The following is a 22,111-nucleotide window of genomic DNA, read 5'->3' as shown; positions in this document are numbered from 1 at the left end:
GACGAGCTCAATAAATCACTTCTGTAACAGTGAGTAAAGTAGTGCTTTTGTGATTTGAATGATTTTGTTCCAGAAAAAGATCAAGTTGTGATCTATCAGCCACAATGTTTTCAGGTGAGCTGAAAAATTAATACAAGTTTATGAGAAAGACGTTCCGTTGGAAGCCACACAGGGGCGCTAAAGAGTCGTTAACGCTACACATGAACGTTGGACCACATTTGACCACATGCAGGTGAGGGTGTATAAGGTAATATTAGGAGTAGAATGCACATGTGATTTTGGTGGAAATGAAAACAAGAGAAATATATCAAACTACTTTTAATCATATTTTTATGTACTTATTATCTATATATGGTGGTGGTGGTGTAGTGGACTAAAGCACATAACTGGTAATCAGAAGGACGCTGGTTCGAGCCTCACAGCCACCACCATTGTGTCCTTGAGCAAGGCACTTAACTCCAGGTTGCTACAGGGGGATTGTCCCTGTAATAAGGGCTCTGTAAGTCGCTTTGGATAAAAGCGTCTGCCAAATGCATAAATGTAAATATATAGCGTCAGAGAAAAGTAAATTACCTGACACTTTCCCTTTAAAAAAAAAGTTTTCTCATAGGAGTCTAAACATTTTAATGCATTGAAAGCCCGTGAAACTCTCCAGAGTTATGAGCTGTTCAGATAGAGCTCGAGGCTGCATTCGCAAAATAATATTATGCGCAAATGAAATTTTGAGCGCACAAAAAGTAATTTTCACGCGCAAAATGATATTTTGAGTGCACCAAAAAAATTCTGCACGTGCAAGATGATATTTTGAGCACACAAAAAGTTATTTTGCACGCACAAGATGATATTTTGAATGCAAAAAATTCTGCATGTGCAAAATTATATTTTGAAAGTACAAAAAAATTCTGTACGTGCAAGATTAGATTTTGAGAGCACAAAAAGTTATTTTGCACATGCTTCTTGCAAAGATACATTTATTTTGAACAAACAAAAATCAATTTTGCGCTTGAATAAAGATTTCTTGAATGTGAATTTGCTCAGAATTCTTAAATTTAGCTTTCTCCTCCCACTCTTTTTGCATGCTCAAAATATCATCTTGCGCGCGCAGAAAAAAATAATTGTGCGCGCAGAATTGTGGCACAAATATAACTCCAAACCTCCAAATCTTGCCTCCGTATACAGCCTCCGAAGGAAGCATTTTCCTGGTTTCGGGCGCAGGGCGAGAGACGAGAGTGTCGAGGAGGAGGAGGAGTTCAGACAGTTCAGTTCACTGTACGCGCTCACGAGGAGGAGAAACGCGCGTGTAAGGCAAATCTGAGGACAGACTGTGTGGCATATCACTTAAAACAGGTACGTTTCCTACAATCCTTCTCATTCACTTTTTTGTTGAGACAAAGTGGGAACGGACAAGCGTGGCAGGTTTTGGTCTCGTGAAGTTCCAGAGGTGAACTGTCAGCGTTATTATTATTAGTTGTGTAAATATACACGCTTATTATCTGTGCATGTTACCTGTTGTGTTCATATATTTCTGAATGTTATTTAAGGAACATTATTTGTTAGACCGTTGTCATGCTCCACATCAGTGAGTGATTGAATGGTGTGGCATGATTGATTCGCTGTTGTCATGTGCATCTCGGACTATAACAGCTGTTTACTAGGAATGAGCGAATTTCCACTTCAGGCTGTTTACACTGTGTGATTAATTGTAATTAAAGGCCTATAAAGGTTGGACACAAATTGGACATCTAACTTAATGTTTGGTTTCTTATCTACATTTTGATAGTCATTTGACCAAGAGTTTGTTTTATTGGCTTTGATTGCACACATAGAAAAATATGTGCCACTAGCTGGAAAAGAGGTAGACATCATCTGTGGACATGTAGCACATTTTGTTTTGGAAATGTTTACAGTATGAATCTTTGGGCCTTTACATGAACAATTTAAAGCTGAGGATATTGTTTTCTTCTTTGAACACATGCTCAGTTTAGCTCAAATGTAAACGAACCCAAGACTTTCCAGGGTCGGCATGAGCCAACTGACCCTGAACAGGTGTGCATACACACAAATGCACACATGCTATACTAGCTTTGACTAGATTTGATAAGTAATGGATGAAGAATGTGTTTTTAACCTGTTCTTGCATTTGAAAAGGTCAGATGAACCAAGACTGTGGTCATTCCTCCATGCATGCTGGTCATGAAAATCATTTAGTTTGTGTCTGTTTTTCACACTTTACCTTGAAGTAGAGCTGCACGATAATGGTGAAAATTTCACTGCTTAGATCTTGATTTGAGAAGAACAAAAAACATAAAATAACATTAACCCTTGTGTGTCAATTTAAAAAAGGTCCTTAGAGGACACAAATGTCCACATAAAACTGCCATAATAATATTTTATATGAATATTATTTTCCACTTTCAATTAGTTCATTTTTTTAACCAACACCAGTCCTGATAATAACTACCGAATATTAATTCATTTTCAGGATTTAAACCATTTAAATGCAAGTTTGTTTACATAATGCCATTTCTGTTTTTTTTACACACACACACACACACACACACACACATGTACAAAATGCAATTTGACATCCATATTAAAACACCCAATTCTATCTGCATCATTTATTCAGTTGTCCTGCAGTGCTCTATAATACAGCAAACAAAAAAATAGGAAAAAAGCTTGTATATGCTCCATAGGCTAAACATGAGAAAAATGGCGCCATCTGGTGGAAAATATAAAAACTTTACATTTCAAAGACAGGGCTCCGGACTGAAAGCATAATATCATAGATTTCATGATGTTATGCTTTAATGGCACTGGGATCAAATATTGCAGTTTTAATGGGTTTCAATGGGGACATTAGTGTCCTGAAGTTCCTGAGTGTAACTATTGTGTGTACTTTATAGATAAAATCTAAATCCCCCCAAAAATACACACCTTTGGCAAAATGTATGCCGTTGGCATTAACACAGTCAAAATGATCGAGAGAAAAAAAAATGAAAAAGACTAATGTCCTGAAGGTCGCACAAGTGTTAAACAGCAGCTCTCATTTTAAACAAGTTATTAGAACTGCAAGCTAGTAAATGATTCCTTTTGACCAAAATTAAGGCATGTTTTGCCCATTCTTTACTGCTAATAGAAACAGTTACTCGGGTGTTTACACTTGCATCCTCTTTTAAGATCCATTCTTTAAATGATTATTATTAACATTATTATTATTATATCCCCATACCCTACAGTAATATATAGGATAAAAGTAATATATTTCTGTAATAAATGAGCATGCAGAATTGCTATACAGTCTCAAGCGTCTATTTTGAAGGAAGCATAATTTTATCAAGCCTTTTATTTTGAATGAAGACAGTGTGTTGTTTCTGTGTGTTACCAGCAGAGGTGACGTTGGCGTCGTACAACTGAGTAGAGCTACCGTTGTGTCTTGAAGCCAAGTACGCTCCCAAGAATGTTCTCTGTAGTGCTGGAATGTTTAATTAATTGTAGGGAATGGATTTATTCAGATTTTCCATTAAAATAAGAAAAGATATTCACAGGCTTTCCTTGCACTCAAATATATTATAACCATGCGGCCTGCAATGTAAAACATTTTTTTTGCATCTGGCCCCCAACAAAAAAGCCGGCTCATCATATAATTTAGCCTACTATTAAGTAAATAAAACATTCTGTTTTAACTTTGGTCATGAAAAAATTGACCAGGAAGGACTTGTGGTCACCTCAACAAACGCCCCTGCAACACAACATGGCAATAGCAATATTTAACTTTGGTTTTTGGATGTATCTAAAACAGGAAAAGTCTCCCTTGCCATCTTGGAACCACTTCAGCAGCCTAAAGCACGATGTCACGACTATTCTAGTCACACTATTGCTGATTTGAAATGTCATCATGGATCTTACATCTCTTACTTCTCTACAATTCCTCTGATTCAGACATTAAATGAGGCATGAGTTCATGCCCTCTCTCCTTTTATGTTCTTCGGAGAAGGTTTACACTGTTTACTATGGAGATGGATGAATCTGACTGTACACAGGCACGACACTAACAGTGGCCCTCAACTGCTGCATATCATGTGTAGTAAGCATAGCAAAATACATTTCTAAAAGTTGACATCAAAGGCCATAAATCACACTTCTGTTGTTTTTGCATTTGCAAAATTAACAATGTTCCTATTCATCCTATGTCATGGTAAATAAACAGTTCACCCCAAAATAGGAAAAACAATGCATAAAACCACAGTACAAGTAATTAATATGACACATGCACTATATTTAGAGTTTTATGAAGTGATACAATATTTATGCGATTTATGCGAGTAGTTATTTACTTTTAAACTAAATCATATTAATAAAATAAAGATCTTAAATCAAGAATGGTGTCTACGCCGAAAACATCAAACCTTGGTTCTCATCTCATCTAGTTACCTAGTTAAAATTCACCTTTTGTGTTCCATGAAACAAAGACAAGAAACAAAGTTATACGAGTTTGGCGCGACTTTAGGGTGAATAAATAATCGCTGAATTTAGATTTTTGGGTGACGTTCTCCCAAAAATCAGCGTATCTAAAAAATCTGACAAAAGCAAGAAATCCGCATTCACATGACATTGGAAATATTGGTGTTATTCTCTGTTTGATTTTTTGTTTTTTTATCCCCTTTTCTCCCAATTTGGTATGCCCAGTTCCCACTACTTAGTGGGTCCTTGTGGTGGCGCGGTTACTCGCTTCAATCCGGGTGGCGGAGAATAAGTCTCAGTTGCCTCCGCTTCTGAGGACGTCAATCCACGCATCTTATCATGTGGCTTGTTGTGCATGACACCGCAGAGACTCACAGCATATGGAGGCTCATGCTACTCTCCACAATCCATGCACAATTTACCACACACCCATTGAGAGCGAGAACCACTAATCGTGACAACAAGGAGGTTACCCCATGTGACTCTACCCTCCCTAGCAACTGGGCCAATTTGGTAGCTTAGGAGACCTGGCTGGAGTCACTCAGCACGCCGTGGATTCAAACTCACGATTCCAGGGGTGGTAGTCAGCATCAACACTCGCTGAGCTACCCAGGCCCCTATTCTCTGTGGAGGCATGAACACAACAAGTGTGCACACGATAAGCCGGTAAGAATGGCTGTTAAGTCGTTTACATGCAACTCGAAATCGTGGTAATGGACAAAAATCTACTTGTGTCGATTTAATTTATTTTGAAGCCGTTTATGGGTCTACACCAATACAGGAACGTTGTTTAATGCGTTTACATGACCACACAGGTTGCAGTGTTATTAAGCATAATCAGTGTAAGAACACGCATGTAAACGCTCTCACTGTTGCATCTACATTATCATAGTAATATTGATACATTTCAGGGTTTGAGGAAGAGTTAAGGCCATTTTGGTTTTCTTACACTCTAAACAATTTTGGTACTACGCTGGGTTGCCACTTGATGTCCAAATGCAAAATCTGGGTCTTGAAGCAAAACCAGTTGTGAAGCACTGCTCTAGAACTTTTCAGCGGTTGGAGGATCAAGCAAAACTTGCATAACTGCTCCCACAACCAGTTGAAAACTGCATAAAAATCTGCTATTGTTAGGCCTGACAAGCGTGACGGCTTTTGATGTGAGGGCGGCACATTTGTGTTAGACCCCCTTGTGTGTCATAGTCTATGTCTTATTTAAATGGTAAAGTGGGGAGGAGATTTAGGCCAGATTGTCCATAAAAGGAAACAAGGCCATTTTCCCTTAGGTTTCAGCCATAAAACCTATTTAGAAAATGCTGTCCTCATTTTCCACTTAGCAAACGAGCTCTTCCACAATCAATTCTGAAACGCTTGCGAGTCGTTCATTGTATTTCTGAATGTATCGACTGAATGAAAAGTTCCCATTCAGCTGTTTTATATTATAATATGTCACCAAAACACATAGAGCATTATGGACTGTGCTTCGTTGCTTTTTAAATGCATGGTTCTGGTTGTTTTCTATAGGAGTCTTATTTTGCTTCCATCCCACCGTATCCACCCCAGTCACTGCCTTTTTCTAGTCGTTCTCTATTTTTCGCCCTCCACCATCTGATAAATCTCAGCTTTGGTCTAATTAAACTCACATTTAAGCTGCACTCTTGGCCCACAGAAACCTGCTATTACTAGAAAGTATAACTTAAAGCGTTATTCACAGTGGAGGGCCTGCGATGGTCAAACCAGAGCTTTCCAGTTGCTTGGTTTCAACTCAAATACACTACGGCGAGGCTCTAATGCAGTTTTCTAGAGTCTTTAATTAGATTTTCAGTCATGCTTCGGGATAGCTCAGTTGGGTCTTTTTTAGCCTCTCGAAGCAAAATCAGTGACACAGTGTCAAGATAACTAACTCTGTGTGCTTTTCCTGAGACAGATGTATGATCTGTTCTCCCTGTATCCAACACTACAGATGGATCGAGTTATATGACATTATCTCTTTGTCTCTGCAAATCTGTTGGCCTGTGTGTGTGCGTGTGGCCTCGCAGGCCGGCCCTTGTGAACTCCCTTTTCGTCTGTGCTTGAGTTACCCTGCTTCCTGTTCCCGGGGTGCACATGTGCCGCATTGTCTAGGAAGAGATAGGAAATGATGGCTGATGAGAAAATGATGGCCTCCGCTTTTGATGGTCACAATATCTGTGATGTGTTTTTCATGATGTCATTTGAGCTTGTGTTTTAAAAACCACATCTCTGAATGGCAGGATGTGGCCCCCTTTCAAATCCAGGCTGTTAGGTTTGAATCCGGCTAACCAGTGTCGTAAAGTGATCCTTTTCAGGCTTGGTGACAGTTAGGTTTGCCATTTAACAAAATGCAAACGAATCAGTCCCAGAGTTTGTCTGAAATTTCGTTCACTTTATAAATATTTCATATGAAATGTCCTCTGCTTTAGCTTCTGAACTAATCAAGGGAAAGTTTTTCTTTAACAATGGAATTTCAACATCTATTTAATTTCCTTGTCAGTTGTGGTTGGCAGTCCTGTGGCTAAGAGGAAAGATTCAGCAAAGTTGGTTGCAGTGTATAAAAGAGCTGATGGTGACGGTTTTCATGCCCAAACCAAAAGTCAGACCATTTCTTCATAACTCCAAAGTCATTTTCCCATAAAAATATATTACCTTATTGCCTTCTCTCCTTCTCAATGGGGACCAAAGCTCCAAAAGCATTCTTGCACTAAAAAAGGCTAGACACAGGGCAACAAATACAGTCTAACCGAAAGCAGGAGTCAGAGACGTGTTTTAAAGGTTGAAGAAGTTATCTTTTAACTAGGGATGCACCGAACCGATACCTGGATCATACCTGTCAACGCTCTTGTTTTTCCCGGGAGTCTCCCGTATTTTACACCCATCTCCCGCTCCCCTCCCGTTTTGTTATTTCTCCCGGGAAACTCCCGTAATTTGTATGGCCCAAACCTCGTTATATGAATAATCACATCAGTGTATTATACCAAGGTTGTCCAGTTGCCAGATCTTGTATGAAACGCGTCCTACTCACACAATCGACACATCATACACGTTTCAACCCATTTGTGACCTCAACCTGGCAACCTATAAACCTGTTGTGCTGTTGATATCTGCGCAGGTAGTAGACGTGGGAAGTTGAATCAAGCATCACTGGTAGATGGGAGGAGAAGACTCAGGTGGTGCTCCGGCGAAAGAAAACAATATACATGTACACAACAGCTGGATGGAAGAATTTAATTTCATATCTCGAAGCCATATTGACAATGCCCACGCCTTTTGCAAAGTGTGTCGCACTGATTGTAATATTGGACACGGTGGGAAAAATTACGTTACTCCGCACATAAAATCGCAATGGCACAATTTGTATGTATTTAGCCTGCCTCTGCCATCCAGCAGAGATTTATTATGGGATTTATTATGAGGGCTTGTTTAAGGACCGTCAAATTACACCTGCATCAGACATGCTTGTGTAGCGTCTCGGATGTGTTGTGTCACAAACATAACATTTTTAGGTCACTGTGTCAAGTTAAATACAGTTTAATACTTAGAACACATCTTGAGATCCCTTTAGTTCAGACTTGCGCTCCATCATGTGTTTTGAATGCAAGAACTTAAGGCATGTTTGTGTTGTGTGTCTGCTGGATGGTTGTTTTCTTCACTGTATAAACTGTGTGTTGCCCACACAGCTGAAGTTTCACTTACTGCCCTCTGGAGTAAACAGGTGGTACTACAAGCTTGCATTTCTCAGGAATCTTCCTTATTACGGTCCGTGGGCATTGCGAATAATTGCGTAAATTGTTTTAACGTGTTATTTTTTATAAATAATTTTTTAATATATATATGGAGTTATATATGTGCCACAATTCTGCAAGCACAAAAACATTTCTGAGTGCGCAAGATGATATTTTGAGCATGCAAAAATGTATTTTGCACACAGGGTGGGTATGAGGAGAAAGATAAATGTAAGAATGAAATTCACATTCAGATAAACTTTATTCAAGTGCAAAATTGATTTTCGTTTGGTCAAAATATAATCTTGCATGTGCAGAAATTGTTTGTGCGCTCAAAATATCATCTTGCACGTTCATAAAAATTTGTTTGTACTAAAAATATAATCTTGCGCATGCAAAATAACTTTGTGCACTCAAAATGTTATCTTGCACGTGCAGAATTGTGGCACATATATAACTCCATATACATGTTTGCCAATGTTTGCCACAGAAAGTGGGGAAAAAGATTGGTGAAGTTTCGCCCATTGTACAAAAGTGCCTGGGGTTTGTTCCTGGCAGGCAGCAGATGGATGCCCTAACCCCACCCTAATCCAAGCCTGTAAGGCTAAGTAACCTGCCAGGAGTATCTCGGGACACCTTGCTCTTATCGCGTTAAAAAAAAAAAATGTAAAGAAACGGATACTGCATCGATTGCGTTATACAAAATATATTAATCGCAGAAATGAACGCGTTATATAGGGTAAATAAATTGTGCATTAAAATATATCAATGTTCATGATGATGTTGCTCAATTTTATATTGCCAGTCCTAATTCTAATCCCTGTTGCTTAACCTAGGCTTAAACAGCGTGAAAAGCCTTGACACAAGGAAACCCTTAAGTGTATGTAGATCCATCGAGCAGTCATTTAGTGAAGCTTATTGTAATGTTGAGAAAGTCAAACATTTACAGCTGGTTTCTAAGTCAGAGCATTAGAATGGAAACAGCTCTACTTGCATCTCTAAATAGCAAATATCTCTCACCAGAACTCTGTCCTGCCTGTCACTGAGTGACCAGCCTGTGGATATGGATACTCCGATAGCAGTCTAAACCATTCTGCTATTTTAGAATCAAGTACTGGTTTGGTAGACAGGCTGGTATTTCCTTCCATTGTCTGAAAGACATGACGTTGTGGACAGCTGCCGTTTGGTAGTAGTGTGGATGCACGAAGGACAGTGGCACGCTTGTTTCCCCTTTACACTTATTTTTAGTGTAGTACAGCAACTGGTCTTCCCTTGCTTACTAAGGTCTTTCAGTTTGTTTGTTTTTTGTCTGGTGTACTTTTAACTTAAATGTATTTTTATTTAACATTTCATGGATTTTGTGAGGAGTGTGCTACTGTTTACTCTGTGTGGGTACCAATGTTCCTCGCTGTTGCTTTGTTTATCTGTTTATATGCCCAAGACCAGGCAGCACAGAGTTAATTAGATGTGGAATGCTGGGAATTTCATCAACCATTTCCCACATCACGAGGTAGCAACACAGGCACATACATAAAATGAATAGGGAGTTTTGTTTTCCATTGTTTTTGTTGGAGGTGACTAATGAAGTCCAAGTTACGTAGTATTGGAAAAGGTTTGCGTTATTGACCAGATCTGCTTGCTTCCAACATTATCACACAGGACATTCGCTTCAAAATGTTCATGTACCCTGAAATACACCCCATTTGCCGAATTACTGACAACCGGCTTCCTCAATAAGACAGTACTGCATCAATTCACATGTGATCACCTTTCCCTCTGGCGCTACTGATCAACTTAAGAGATAGATGTGACTGAGATCAACTGAGCAACTTATGCGATAAGGGATCTGGTCCCATGGAAACCAGGAAGTAATTGCGTTCACAAACAATGGTGAATGAGGAGTCACTTGACGCTATGCGAGTGGAAGCAGCCTAGTGGCATTCTCCTTACAAATTGCTACAATTATCCTTTCAATCAACATTACTCTCTTAGAACTGATTTAGTTTTGATTGTTAAAATGTCGCTCTTGGCGACATTATAAAGCATTTACGGTCACACACGTCTGACGCCTCTCAAGAGCAAGATGGTGGGGGTCCGGTTGGGAATGACAGCGTGTAGGTCAAGATATTGTGAACATTTATGCAGCGCTAAAGAAAACCTTGACCGACATGGAGGACCTCTGGGAATACGTCTTGCGAGCACATCTATGGAGGCGAAACTTTCCGTCCTGATCACAAAAATGGACGAGGCTGAAAAACGAATCGAGTCTCTGGAAGCGGACGGAAAAGAACTGCAGGCTAACCCACCGGCCACCAAAACTGATATGGATCAGTTGTGGGAAAAATTAGAGGATATGGAAATTATACAAATAATGTTTGTTTCATTGGAATCCCAAGGGAAAGGAATGTCAAGATATGGTCAAGTTCCTGGACGGGCTTATTCCGAATTCGTTCGACACAGCGGGCTGTCATATGTAAATAGAGAGCGTGCACAGAGCACTCGGTCGGCTTCCCAGTGCATGTGACGGACCCCAATCAATACTGGGAAGGTCATAGAATATTTATAAGGATTAATATTGCCAGGGCACCACCCTGGAATCATGGACTAATAACCAGACAGTATCGCAGTCTCAATATAGGATTGTTCTCTTAGGAAAGTCGATGTCCGGAGAACATCGTCATTCAAAAGGAAAACAATGAAGGCTTGAATCTGAGCGTTGACATACCCTTCCAGCCCTTGGCACAAGTGCATGCAGAACAATACCAAAACACTTATCTTTAAAGTATAACCAAGTTTATTGGTGCAATATATCAATTAATAATCAATACAATGCAGTCGATAAACTTCTGAATGCCAACAACAAACTAAACAGTAACATGATTAGATATGGTGACAGATAAGCCTATAATACTTGAGAGGTATGTGTGTGTGTGTGTGTGTTTAAGGAGAGAAGGAGTGCACAAAACGGCGGGTGTGGCTCTTGTGGAGAGTACGCCACGCAAGGTTTCCGAATGTGGGCGGAGAGAAGCCGGTTAATGGCGTCTGCCCATTTAATTACACAATGATGATTCATCGACATTATAGACATTACAGTTTTATCGTCTGTTAATTCCTGATCTTCTGTAAAGCTGCTTTGAAACGATGTGTGTTGTGAAAGGCGCTATACAAATAAAATTGACTTGACTTGACTTGTTAGTCATGTTTGTTACTGTCAAGCTCAAAAAATGACATAAAAGAACCATAAAAACACAATTAAAGTAGTTCATATGACTCGTGCATTTTATTCAAAGCCACTTGAAGACGTGCGATGTGTCTTCATGCGTTGAGCAATATTTGAGCGCTACTCACGAACAACATCTCAGATGTAGATCAATAGTTCAGTTCACTTATAAACGAGCACAGCGACAACTCATCCAGGTAGTCACAAAAAAAGCCAAGGACAACATCTGAGGAACTGCAGGCCTCTGTCGCATCAATAAAGGTCACTGTTCATGACTCCACTATCAGAAAGACACTGGACAAAAATGCCATCCATGGAAGAGTGACGAGGTGAAAACCACTGCTAACTCAGAAGAACATGAAGGCTTGTCTGAATTTTGCCAAAACACACCTTGATGATCCTCAAACCATTTGGTAGAATGTTCTGTGGACTGATGAGCCGAAAGTGGAACTGTTTGGAAGACAGGGGTCCCGTTACATCTGGTGTAAATCAAAAACGGAACCACAAAAAGAACATCATACCTACGAATTGGACAGGGTGGCAGCATTTGAAAAGATGTCATACAAACAGTTTGGCAGAATTGATGCAAATGGTATAAAATTGGACAAATACACAATATCTTTCTGGACCATACAAATATTTTTTGGGGGGTGGGGTTGGGGATTGGGAATTAAGGGGGGTTAAGGGGGATAATGGTTGACTCAGTGCATGTATATTTTACTTTGTTCTATGTTATGTTTGAGAATCAACCAAAAGTTCCTCTGAACAAACAATGGGGAGCACGATTCAAATGTTGCATATTCGCTCTTAAATGTAATCGTTATTCTATTGATGGTTGGGTTAGGGTGTAGGGTTAAACATTCCTGTTGACTGTATTAAAATACAACTGGCTTTTGGCACCACTCTGTGGAAATTTCACCCAGAAATAAGTTCAATCATACATTCAACACTTTAAATGTGTTAATATTCAACATGTCCAGCTTCTGCCACTGGGGGCAGTGGCTCGAATTTCAGGAAGTGCAGTCCGATTTCAGTGGGCTGAAATTTCGACCTTCTGTCGCCGAAATTACAGTGTGCGATTAGTTTGTTACTCCTGTTTATATGCTTTCTAAATGTTGTCTTCGCTAACTTTTATTGTCTCTACAGGGTCGGAGGACAGCGAAAAGGGTGGAAATTATAACATGTTTAAGGCGGTGCTGAAGAAAGGGAGAGAGGCAGGAGGGAGAACTGGCAAGAGGGATGCAGGTAAGCTTCTTTTTGCCCAGAAGGAATGAAAAAGAGCATTAATAAACAGTTACTGAACTGTTAAAAGTTTTTTTCTGTTGACTGCATTAATTTGCTATGCGTACATTCTGTATTTTAACTGAATTGCGTAATTGGCTAACAGCCCTCAAAGAGTTTTACAGAGCTGTGTTTCGGATTGGATAAATGTTTTAGTGATTTTCCTGCATTCCGACTGACTATATGCTGCCCTAGCTGTGTCTTGTCAGTACTTCCTGCTGAGAGGCTAGGCTCTTCTAGGCAACAGACGTAATCCAGCAATACACTTTCAGACCTGTCAGTCTTATGGCACTTTCTTGTAAACAGTGTTAACTTTTACACAGTTTTTTGGTTTGTTTTAGTCGAAAGCATCCTTTAAAATTTGTCAATATTTCATCTTGTCATATTCATTCATTTTAGTCCATTTTACTCAGATGAAAATGGCATATCATTTATCAACGAAAATACTACTTTTAGTTGACGATAATCTGAAAAATGACAAAAAAAGGAGATCAGCAGTTACAGAAATTCTCAAACCAGCCCATCTGGCTCCAATCCATGTGATTATCTAATCAGCCAGTTGTGTGGCGGCAGGGCATATAATCATGCTGATACGGGTCAGGAGCTTCAGTTAATGTTCACAGTGTTCAAATTTAGATCTCAGTGATTTGGATCATGGCATGATTGTTGGTGCCAGACGGGCTGGTTTGAGTATTTCTGGGATTTTCTTGCACAACAGTCTCTAGAATTTACTCCAGAATGGTGCCAAAAACCAAAAACATCCAGTGAGCGGCAGTTCTGTGGATGGAAATGCCTTGTTGATGAGAGAGGTCAACAGAAAATGGACGGACTGGTTTGAACTGACAAAGTCTACAGTAACTCAGATAACCACTCTGTACAACTGTGTTGAGAAGAATATAATCTCTGAATGCTATTCTGAGATGCGGGTTTGTGCTGTTTTGGATACACAATATAAGGCAGGTGGTTTTAATGTTGTGGCTGATTGGTGTATGTTGTTGAAACTCATGTATAAACAGGATGAGTTTGAGTGAGGTAATTAAGCCGTTTTAAAGTGTTTCATTTTGCTTCTGTTCAGCGCGTTTAGATTAGATGAATCCATATAATCTAGTGTCTACTAAAAACATGTGTTTCTCTAGATGTTGCTTCTATTTCTATCTTGCACTCTTAATATGTTGCAGTATTATTTTTATCTCATCATATTTTCGTCAAAAGCGTACTTGAATAAAATCGTTTAATTATCGTCATTGTTGTATCTTTTCTGTGTCGTCTTCTTATCGTTAAACCCTTCTTCAACTATCGTTTTCATCAGCGATTTACTTGACGAGATTAACACTGTTTGTAAACATAAAAGAGTGTCATCACTTCATTAATGATGTCATGTTACCATGACACCCAGTTCCACAGGATCGTCCTGATATCTGCTCGGGCTTCTCGCTGAATTCAGCAGCATCGCTGGCCCAATACCTCTCTCCCCACGGGCCCTCTCAATGGAGCTGTGTTCCAATTAACCTCATTCATGTGTGCTCCGCTCACTTAAGTATGTCAAGACAAGTTTAAGAGCTGCCAAACAAACACTACCTGACCCACATACAAGAACTTTTCATCTGTTAATCTAACTCCAAGTCCTCTCTAAAGATGAAGGCTGCAAGTAAATGAATTCTCTTGTATTTCCTCCTCTCTTGAATATAGTTGATTGTCACTTTGTTCATTCTCTGATGTGCAAATCCGCTCTACTAACATTGATTGGTGAACTCCCTCTGGTTCTGATACTGACAGCCCATGAAGTCTCGGTCGGTTCGAGATAACACTTGTGTGTTTTCTGAAGAGACATATTGCTCATCAAGTATTTACAACACCTTATGTTAGCTACAGGGGATGGAGAGACTCATCCAGCACACATGACAGATCACAGCGATGCCACTTTTGAGGCGGATCGTCTGCCTGGAAGCCCTATTCTCAGTAGTGATTGTAATGAAGCGCACCAGATACTCAAGTAATAAAGTCACGAGAAACTTTTATGTTGTCAGACACGATGATTCTTGTTCAAATCAAAACGGTTATCTATTTTCTGGTACTGAGAACATAACACAGGCAGTTAACAAATAAATACAGAATTACACTGAGCACAATGTGTTGGTTTTTAGCTACACTACCAGTCCAAAATTTGGACACACTTGACTAAATTGGTGTACAGGCTCATGCTTGAATGCTTAAAATACATTTTGTAAACAAAAATAAATTGTACGTTCCGTTAGAGTGCTTTGCATAACTTTAAAAAATTTAAAAAAGAACAAAAAAATACATTTTATGTTATGGATATGTTATAGCAGATAACGAGGGAAAGCAGTCAACAAGTGCCTAGCATGAAATACGGCTGGAAAAGCATCCCAGGTGGCACCTCATGAATTGGCTGAGAGAATTGAGTGTGCTGAGCTGTAATGTAGGCAAAGCGTCACTACTTTGAAGAACTACTTTGAAGATAATTTCCATTTGTGTTATTTCATAGTTTGATGGGCTGTCAATTGAGTATTTTTTTTTTATCAAATAATAATTCAAGGTCATAACATTATTGTGGCATGTAAAACATTGATTAAAATGTGGCATTTGAAGTCGATGCATTGTTTGTTTTTTATTTCCATATCATCGAAAACAAAACTGGTCTTTGTGTTTGTTTTTGAGTTGCCACACAATAGACTGGCATGTCTTGAGGTCAATATTAGGTAAAAAATAGTAAAAAAAAGAAACAACTGTATCTAGAAACTCGTCAGTCAATCATTGATTTGAGGAATGAAGGTGATACAATGCTTGAAATTGCCAAAAAAACTGAAGATTTCATCCAAAAGGTGTAACTACAGTCTTTAAAGACAAAGCACAACTGTCTCTAACAAGGACAGAAAGAGATGTGGAAGACCAGATGTGCAACTAAACAAGAGGATAAGTACATCAGAGTCTCTAGTTTGAGAAATAGACGCCTCACATGTCCTCCGCTGACAGCTTCATTGAATTCTACCCGCTCAACACCAGTTTCATGTACAACAGTAAAGAGAAGACTCAGGAGGCCTTATGGGAAGAATTGCAAAGAAAATGACACTTTTGAAACAGAAAAACAAAAAGAAAATGTTCGAGTGGGCAAAGAAACACAGACATTGGACAACAGATAATTAGAAAAGAGTGTTATGGATCTTAACCCCATTGAGCTTTTGTGGGATCGGTTAGACTGTAAGGTGCGTGAGAAGTGCCCGACAAGACAGACTCATCTATGGCAAGTGCTACAGGAAGTGTGGGGTGAAAGGTCACTTGAGTATTTGGACAAACTGACCGCTAGAATAACAAAGATCTGCAAAGTTGCCATTGCTGCACATGGAGGATTTTTGGATGAGAAATCTTTGAAGTAGTTTAAGAAGTTCTGAACATTTTGTTCAAATTGTAATAGTAATTTTTCACATTATTAATGTCCTGACATATACATTGAGATCAGTTGAATTCCACTTTGGTGAATTAAAGTACCAATTTCTTTCCATAAGATAGGGTTTGAAATTAACACCCACCAAATGTGGGTAAATATCAGCAGTAACTCCACTTTTACTAGCCACTTTGGCGGGTGACTTTTTCAGGGTTTTTACTGCATTGAAATTTCTATGAAATTCGTTTGACTTGGAGCCCTGCTCACTTTTCTGTGTAGAGCGTAACTTGCACGATTCAGTCGGAATTCACTCGATATCACGATGGCTGGCAGACAACACAAAACTTACTTGACTTATTTGAATTCTACTGAGAACATTCGTGTATAAATCTCTATATGGAGAGAGTCAAACTTCAACAGATAGGCAGACCCTACATTATCAACATTGGCCTGTTCTGGACTGATTTTTAGTACATCTCTGATGGATTATTTATTACGTTAAGAACAGTAGCCTACTTTTAGCTACATTTTAAAGGAAAGGAACTGTTTTGCATATTTCTTTTAAGTATATATTAACTTTTCTTGATTCAGACTTCGTTACATCGTTACACTCACAGTATTTAGCACTGACCACTTGTGATGACATCACCAAAAACACATCTTGATACCAGGTGGAAATGGTGTGTCTGTGTTTATCTCTCCTTTTTTTGTCTTATTTTTCTCTCTTAATCCTTTTGGTGGTATTGAGTTTTTTATCCCCAAAAAACATACTTCTGCTTTCATGGAATTACCCTTTGCATTTGGAGTGTCAGATTGAAGTATTCTACTGGCTTTGAACTTATAGCAAAGGTCGGATCAGGAAGGATTTAGATAAAACACAGGGGGCTGTTTGATGCTGTGTTACAGCACAGGGTTATATACAGCGTGATGTGTGCTGAAATGTTGACTTTAGCCTATAGTGTGTGTGTGTGTGTGTGTGTGTGTGTGTGTGTGTGTGTGTGTGTGTGTGTGTGTGTGAGAGAGAGAGATAGTGTGTTTACAGTCCTCTGGTATAAATCTATAGCTGTATAGAGTGACTGTTACAGAAAGAAAGATGATCTATCTGCATTATATGTCCCAGGTTTATGTTTTGCGGCTGATGAGGTCCGTTTTCTCTCTCTCTCTCTGTGTGTGTGTGTGTGTGTGTGTGTGTGTGTGTGCGTGTTTCAGATGTGTTCCCTGTGGTATCTCAGCTGTTATGGTGTTCAGTTTCTCCATACTCAGCAGAGGCTCCTTGTGTTTTTTAACACTGTTAGATTGTTTACATACGGTAAATACTTTGTATGTATGCATATCTATATATACATGTACACTACCGGTCAAATGTTTTGAAACACTCATTCTTTAATATATATTTATTTTCACATTTTTGAATAATAGAAAAGTAATTAAAACTAGGGAATAACAAATTGAAATTGAATTATGGGAATTATATTGTGACTAAAAATCCAAAATAAATCAAAACTGTGTTATATTTTATCATCTTCGAAGTAGTCCCCCTTAGCCTAGAATTTGCAGATGTAAACTCTTGACATTTTCTCAATCAACTTCTTGAGGAATCACCCTGGGATGCTTTTTAAACAGTACTGAAGGAGTTCCCATCTATGTTGGACACTTAATGGCTGCTTTTCTTTATTATTTGGTCCAAGTCATCAATTTCAAAAACTTTTTTTTTTTAATAAAATTTTAGTTTTATAATGAAAAACACGTGACACAATTATATTTTAATTATATTAATTTAAAACATTTATGCATACACCTTCAGATCAAAAGATTTTTAAGATCATGAGAAACATTTCAGTCAAGTGTTTCAAAACTTTGGACCCACTCAAGATTATTCTCTATCCATCTGCACACACACACACACACACACACACACACACACACACACACACACACACACACACACACACACACACACACACACACACACACACACACACACACACACACACACACACACACACAGACACACACACACACACACAAACACACACACACACACACACACACACACAGACACACACACAACACACACACACACACACACACACACACACACACACACACACACACACACACACACACACACACACACATCATAGTTTTGGAATGGGCATTATAATTTTTTTTGTTAAGTACTTTAACAAGTCAAGTAATTGAGAACTTAATATTCTGAATTTAAGTTCAACCTTCCACCTTTTTTATGGAAAGTCTTCTGAAGTGATACAGTCACTTTAAATAATGACAATTTTCTTTTTGGGTGAACTATTCCCTTAACAATGTCACACATCCACAGTGCCAAAAAATGCATTGAGTTGGCTGAAACGATTCGTCTGCTTTGTTGACAACATCGACTTAAAAACATTTTTTTGGACAAAAATGTTAATTGTCAAATAGTCGTTAGATCTCATTTAACGTAACATGAGATTACATTAAACTCTAATGATGACACGAGAGCAGCACTGCAGTCCGCGCCTGACTGAGGAGGAATAATTACACAGATCACAGTCCAGATGCACTCTAAACTTTCCAAACAGCTTCAGCTGATGTAGATCGCAAAGTATGAGGGAATTATAATGCACAAATATAAAATAAGTAAATACAGAGAAGCACTCTCATTGTGGAATAACCGGAACGCCCGGCGTTACATCTTTAATGCAATTATATTTAATGCATTATAGCGTTATTAAAGTTTAAATATAACGCAAGCAGATCATGTAAATAACTACAAACTCCAAAACGTGCATTTCTCTGTGTAGTCAGCACCTCTTCTATGAGTTGCATGAATGTCCCGATCTAAGGGGAAGAGATTGAAACTGCATCCGGCTGATGCACTCGTCCCTCGAGTTTAATGCAGCTAGATTATAACGTGATTGCTCACGACTTATTGAATCATAATATATGTGTCACTGTGCATTTCTTATTGTGAAGAAAATTGTCAATACGTAGCTTTATTTATATGAGAGAGTTTGTTTTTTTGTGAGTTAAATATGGATTGAAGTGAACAGAAAGATGACAGAGGAGGTCTTCACCCCATAATACACTGCAACAAAATACGTTTTTGATTTGTTTTTGTTTTGTATTTTTTCCCCAATATAAATATTTAAAACTCCTTTAAAACTACATGCATTTACTTTAGGAACTATACTGCAGAAGAAAAAAAAATTGTTATCTGAGAATGTTGAATATAATATAAAAATACAAATATTTTAAAATCTCTAAAAATCCATTAAAAAAGATGCATTCACCAGTAAAGCAGCATAGAAGATATTTAGACTTGCTTTTATAGAATAGATCTTGAATATTAGTATATTTTGTCTTTACTGCATTCGCAGAAATATAACCAAGTGAAAAAATACACATATATAAAATATAATCTCTTAAAGCAAGTCTAAATATCATATATATTTCTTAAGTAAATGTATCTTGTTTTAAGGACTTTTAGACCGTTTTAAATGGAAAACAAGACAAAAACACTTGATATCAATAGGATATATTGCTGTGAATTTTTGACTGAATTAAACTTAAATTATTTGTTCCCTTTAATTCAGTGAATGTCATTTAGAGTTTTTTTTAAAGATGGTTTGTCCTCTTTATTTCTAGTAAGCACCTTTACATTTACATTTACGCATCTGTCAGACGCTTTTATCCAAAGCGACTTACAGAGCCCTTATTACAGGGACAATCTCCCCGGAGCAACCTGGAGTTAAGTGACTTGTTCAAGGACACAATGGTGGTGGCTGTGGGGATCAAACCAGCAACCTTCTGATTACCAGTTAGTGCTTTAGCCCACTACGCCACCACCACTCATACGTTTAATACATGTTTTTTTAAGTCTGAGCACAAGCTGAATAATCAGTTAAGAGCTAATGATTAATCATTGCTGTAATTGCCCAAATAGTCGAATAATCATTCGATTAGTTGATTATCAAAATAATCGTTAGTTTCAGCCCTAGTTTTAACGGCAAGAATTAGGTGAGAGAAGTGGTTCCACAGTAGGAATAGTCACAAAGGAAAATCAGATTGCAAGATTTCGAATATTAAAAGCTGAACGCGTACTTGGTTAATTGAATACTCTTGCACAACCCTACCAGTTTTTAATATTTATGTGCACATTAAATGTCGTTTTGGATAACCAAAAGTTTGGACGGTATTGCTTTTGCTATCCATCTTCCATGGTTGTATTGAAAAATTCAGTTTCAGTTTAAAATTCTCATGTAGAATTCAGAGTCAAATGCGCCAAAATATTGAGGAAAGCCGGATGCAGTCGCTCATGTGAGCCGCTCTGCACTATACTGTCATCAGTTACATTTACTCACCCTTTAAACCAGCATGACTTTCTGTCCACTGTGGAACACCGTAGGAGTTATGTTGCAGAATTTCTGGCTGTTCTTTTCCGTACAAGAATAGTGAATGGGGACTGTGGTTTGTCAAGCTCCAAAAGCTTCTTTTTGGGCTTGCATAAGCCACTTCTGCATGCTTTTTTGAGCTTTTTTCAGTATGCTTCTTATAAACTGCTAATGTGTGGACAGAGCAAACGTAGCATCCTTTAAAATATCTCCTTTTGTGTTCCAGATAAGAAAGAAAGTCAAATAGGGTTGAAACATAATGAGGGTGAGTAAATAATGACAGAATTGTCCGTAAACTATTCCTTTAAAATGCTGCCTCTATAGGCAGCTCATTAGGTTGTGGAACGGAGCGAATGACTGCCTAGTAACAAAGAGGTAGTGTTTTACTTGATAGTGATATTGAGTTTAAAGGTTTGAATTCCAGTAACACAAGGCTTAATCTCAGTAGCAGAAATGCAGCTGGCCGTAATCATGGATAACATTCTTTCAAGTGCTTAAGCAGTTCCAGTGGTGATAGGTCACCATGTGTGTTTCAGACTAATCTGACAGATATACCATGGGCCCCCACATGTGTCAGGTAAACACGCAGCAGCACATGCTTGATCGAAGGAGTTCTGGAGGAGGAACATACTGGTCTAAAATTTCCTGTACCCTAAGCTTTCAAGCAGAGTATAGAGTTAATGTAACAAAACGTACCATCCTCCATCGTGGCTGAGTCCAGGGCACTCTCCCTCCCATTGCTCGCCGGTTTATATCACGTCCATTTGGTCGAACCACTTCCAACTTTCCTTGATGGTTCTGTAGTCACTTTTAAGTTTTTTTACCTTTTTCCTACACTGTTGGTTGGTCCGGTGGTAGCCTCGTGCGGCCAACAGCTGAGACACTTCCTGAGAGACATTTTCGTTTCGCTCATCGCTAACGAGTGGATCATCAGCACCTCGTTTATTCACCACGGTGTGGTTTTGCGCACAGCCATTTCTTTTTCACAATTCGAAAGTTGCGTGAACAAATGATACTGCTATCGCTGTAGCTAACTTTAAAACTAGCGGGTTGACATCGCGTATCGGAAATCCAGTGACACTGGTAGTGACGAATCTCCCTGACCAATCAGTGATCTGCAGGATTTTGACGTCACATTTAGTATCGGCTCGGCTCGCTTGGAACCTCAACCGAGGTGGTACTAAAAAAAGTATCAGGTACCAGGTATTATCCACAGTGGACAACCCCCAAAAAGCGAGCAGAGTCGAGTCGAGTTGTACTGTGCAGTGGAAAAGCCCCATATGTTTCTCCTTATAGAAAACTATATTTCTAGAAAGGAAATAGAAACTAATCACATACAACAACCATCTGCCCATCAACACTACCTAAGCTACTGAATGTGAATTATACTGGATGAATATAAATTGAGAAAGAGAAAAAGATAGATTGAGAGGTATATATATATATATATATAGAGGGGAAGACAGCATATATGTGGCTCTCCCAGATACCTATAATAGTGAATCTCACACAAACTGTCAAGAACATTTCTGGACCACATTTCCAGTCAAAAGCCAAAGAACCAAATAATACATTATCTTTTGAATAAAGCATATGAAGCCTATTTTTAGCA

The 22,111-nt window shown here is 38.6% G+C and overlaps 1 protein-coding gene across 3 annotated transcripts in view; it reads left to right on the top strand.

Moving 5' to 3' along the window:
* The window catches only part of LOC127654236 (protein TANC1-like), a 113,080-nt gene that overhangs the window by 2,783 nt on the left and 88,186 nt on the right, over nt 1–22,111 (top strand). For 2 of the 3 annotated variants that reach the window (XM_052141334.1, XM_052141331.1), the window contains exons 3-4: nt 1,180–1,347; nt 12,571–12,669. In XM_052141334.1, the coding sequence (XP_051997294.1) occupies nt 12,606–12,669 (64 nt within the window). In that variant the 5' untranslated portion in view covers nt 1,180–1,347; nt 12,571–12,605. The remainder of the gene's footprint in view (nt 1–1,179; nt 1,348–12,570; nt 12,670–22,111) is intronic. The other variant, XM_052141332.1, reaches the window with a different exon arrangement.

Source organism: Xyrauchen texanus, chromosome 13, assembly GCF_025860055.1.
Source record: "Xyrauchen texanus isolate HMW12.3.18 chromosome 13, RBS_HiC_50CHRs, whole genome shotgun sequence".
Classification (NCBI taxonomy): Eukaryota; Metazoa; Chordata; class Actinopteri; order Cypriniformes; family Catostomidae; genus Xyrauchen; species Xyrauchen texanus.
Note: the sequence above shows the minus strand (reverse complement) of the source record. Positions and strands in the feature narration are given on the sequence as shown.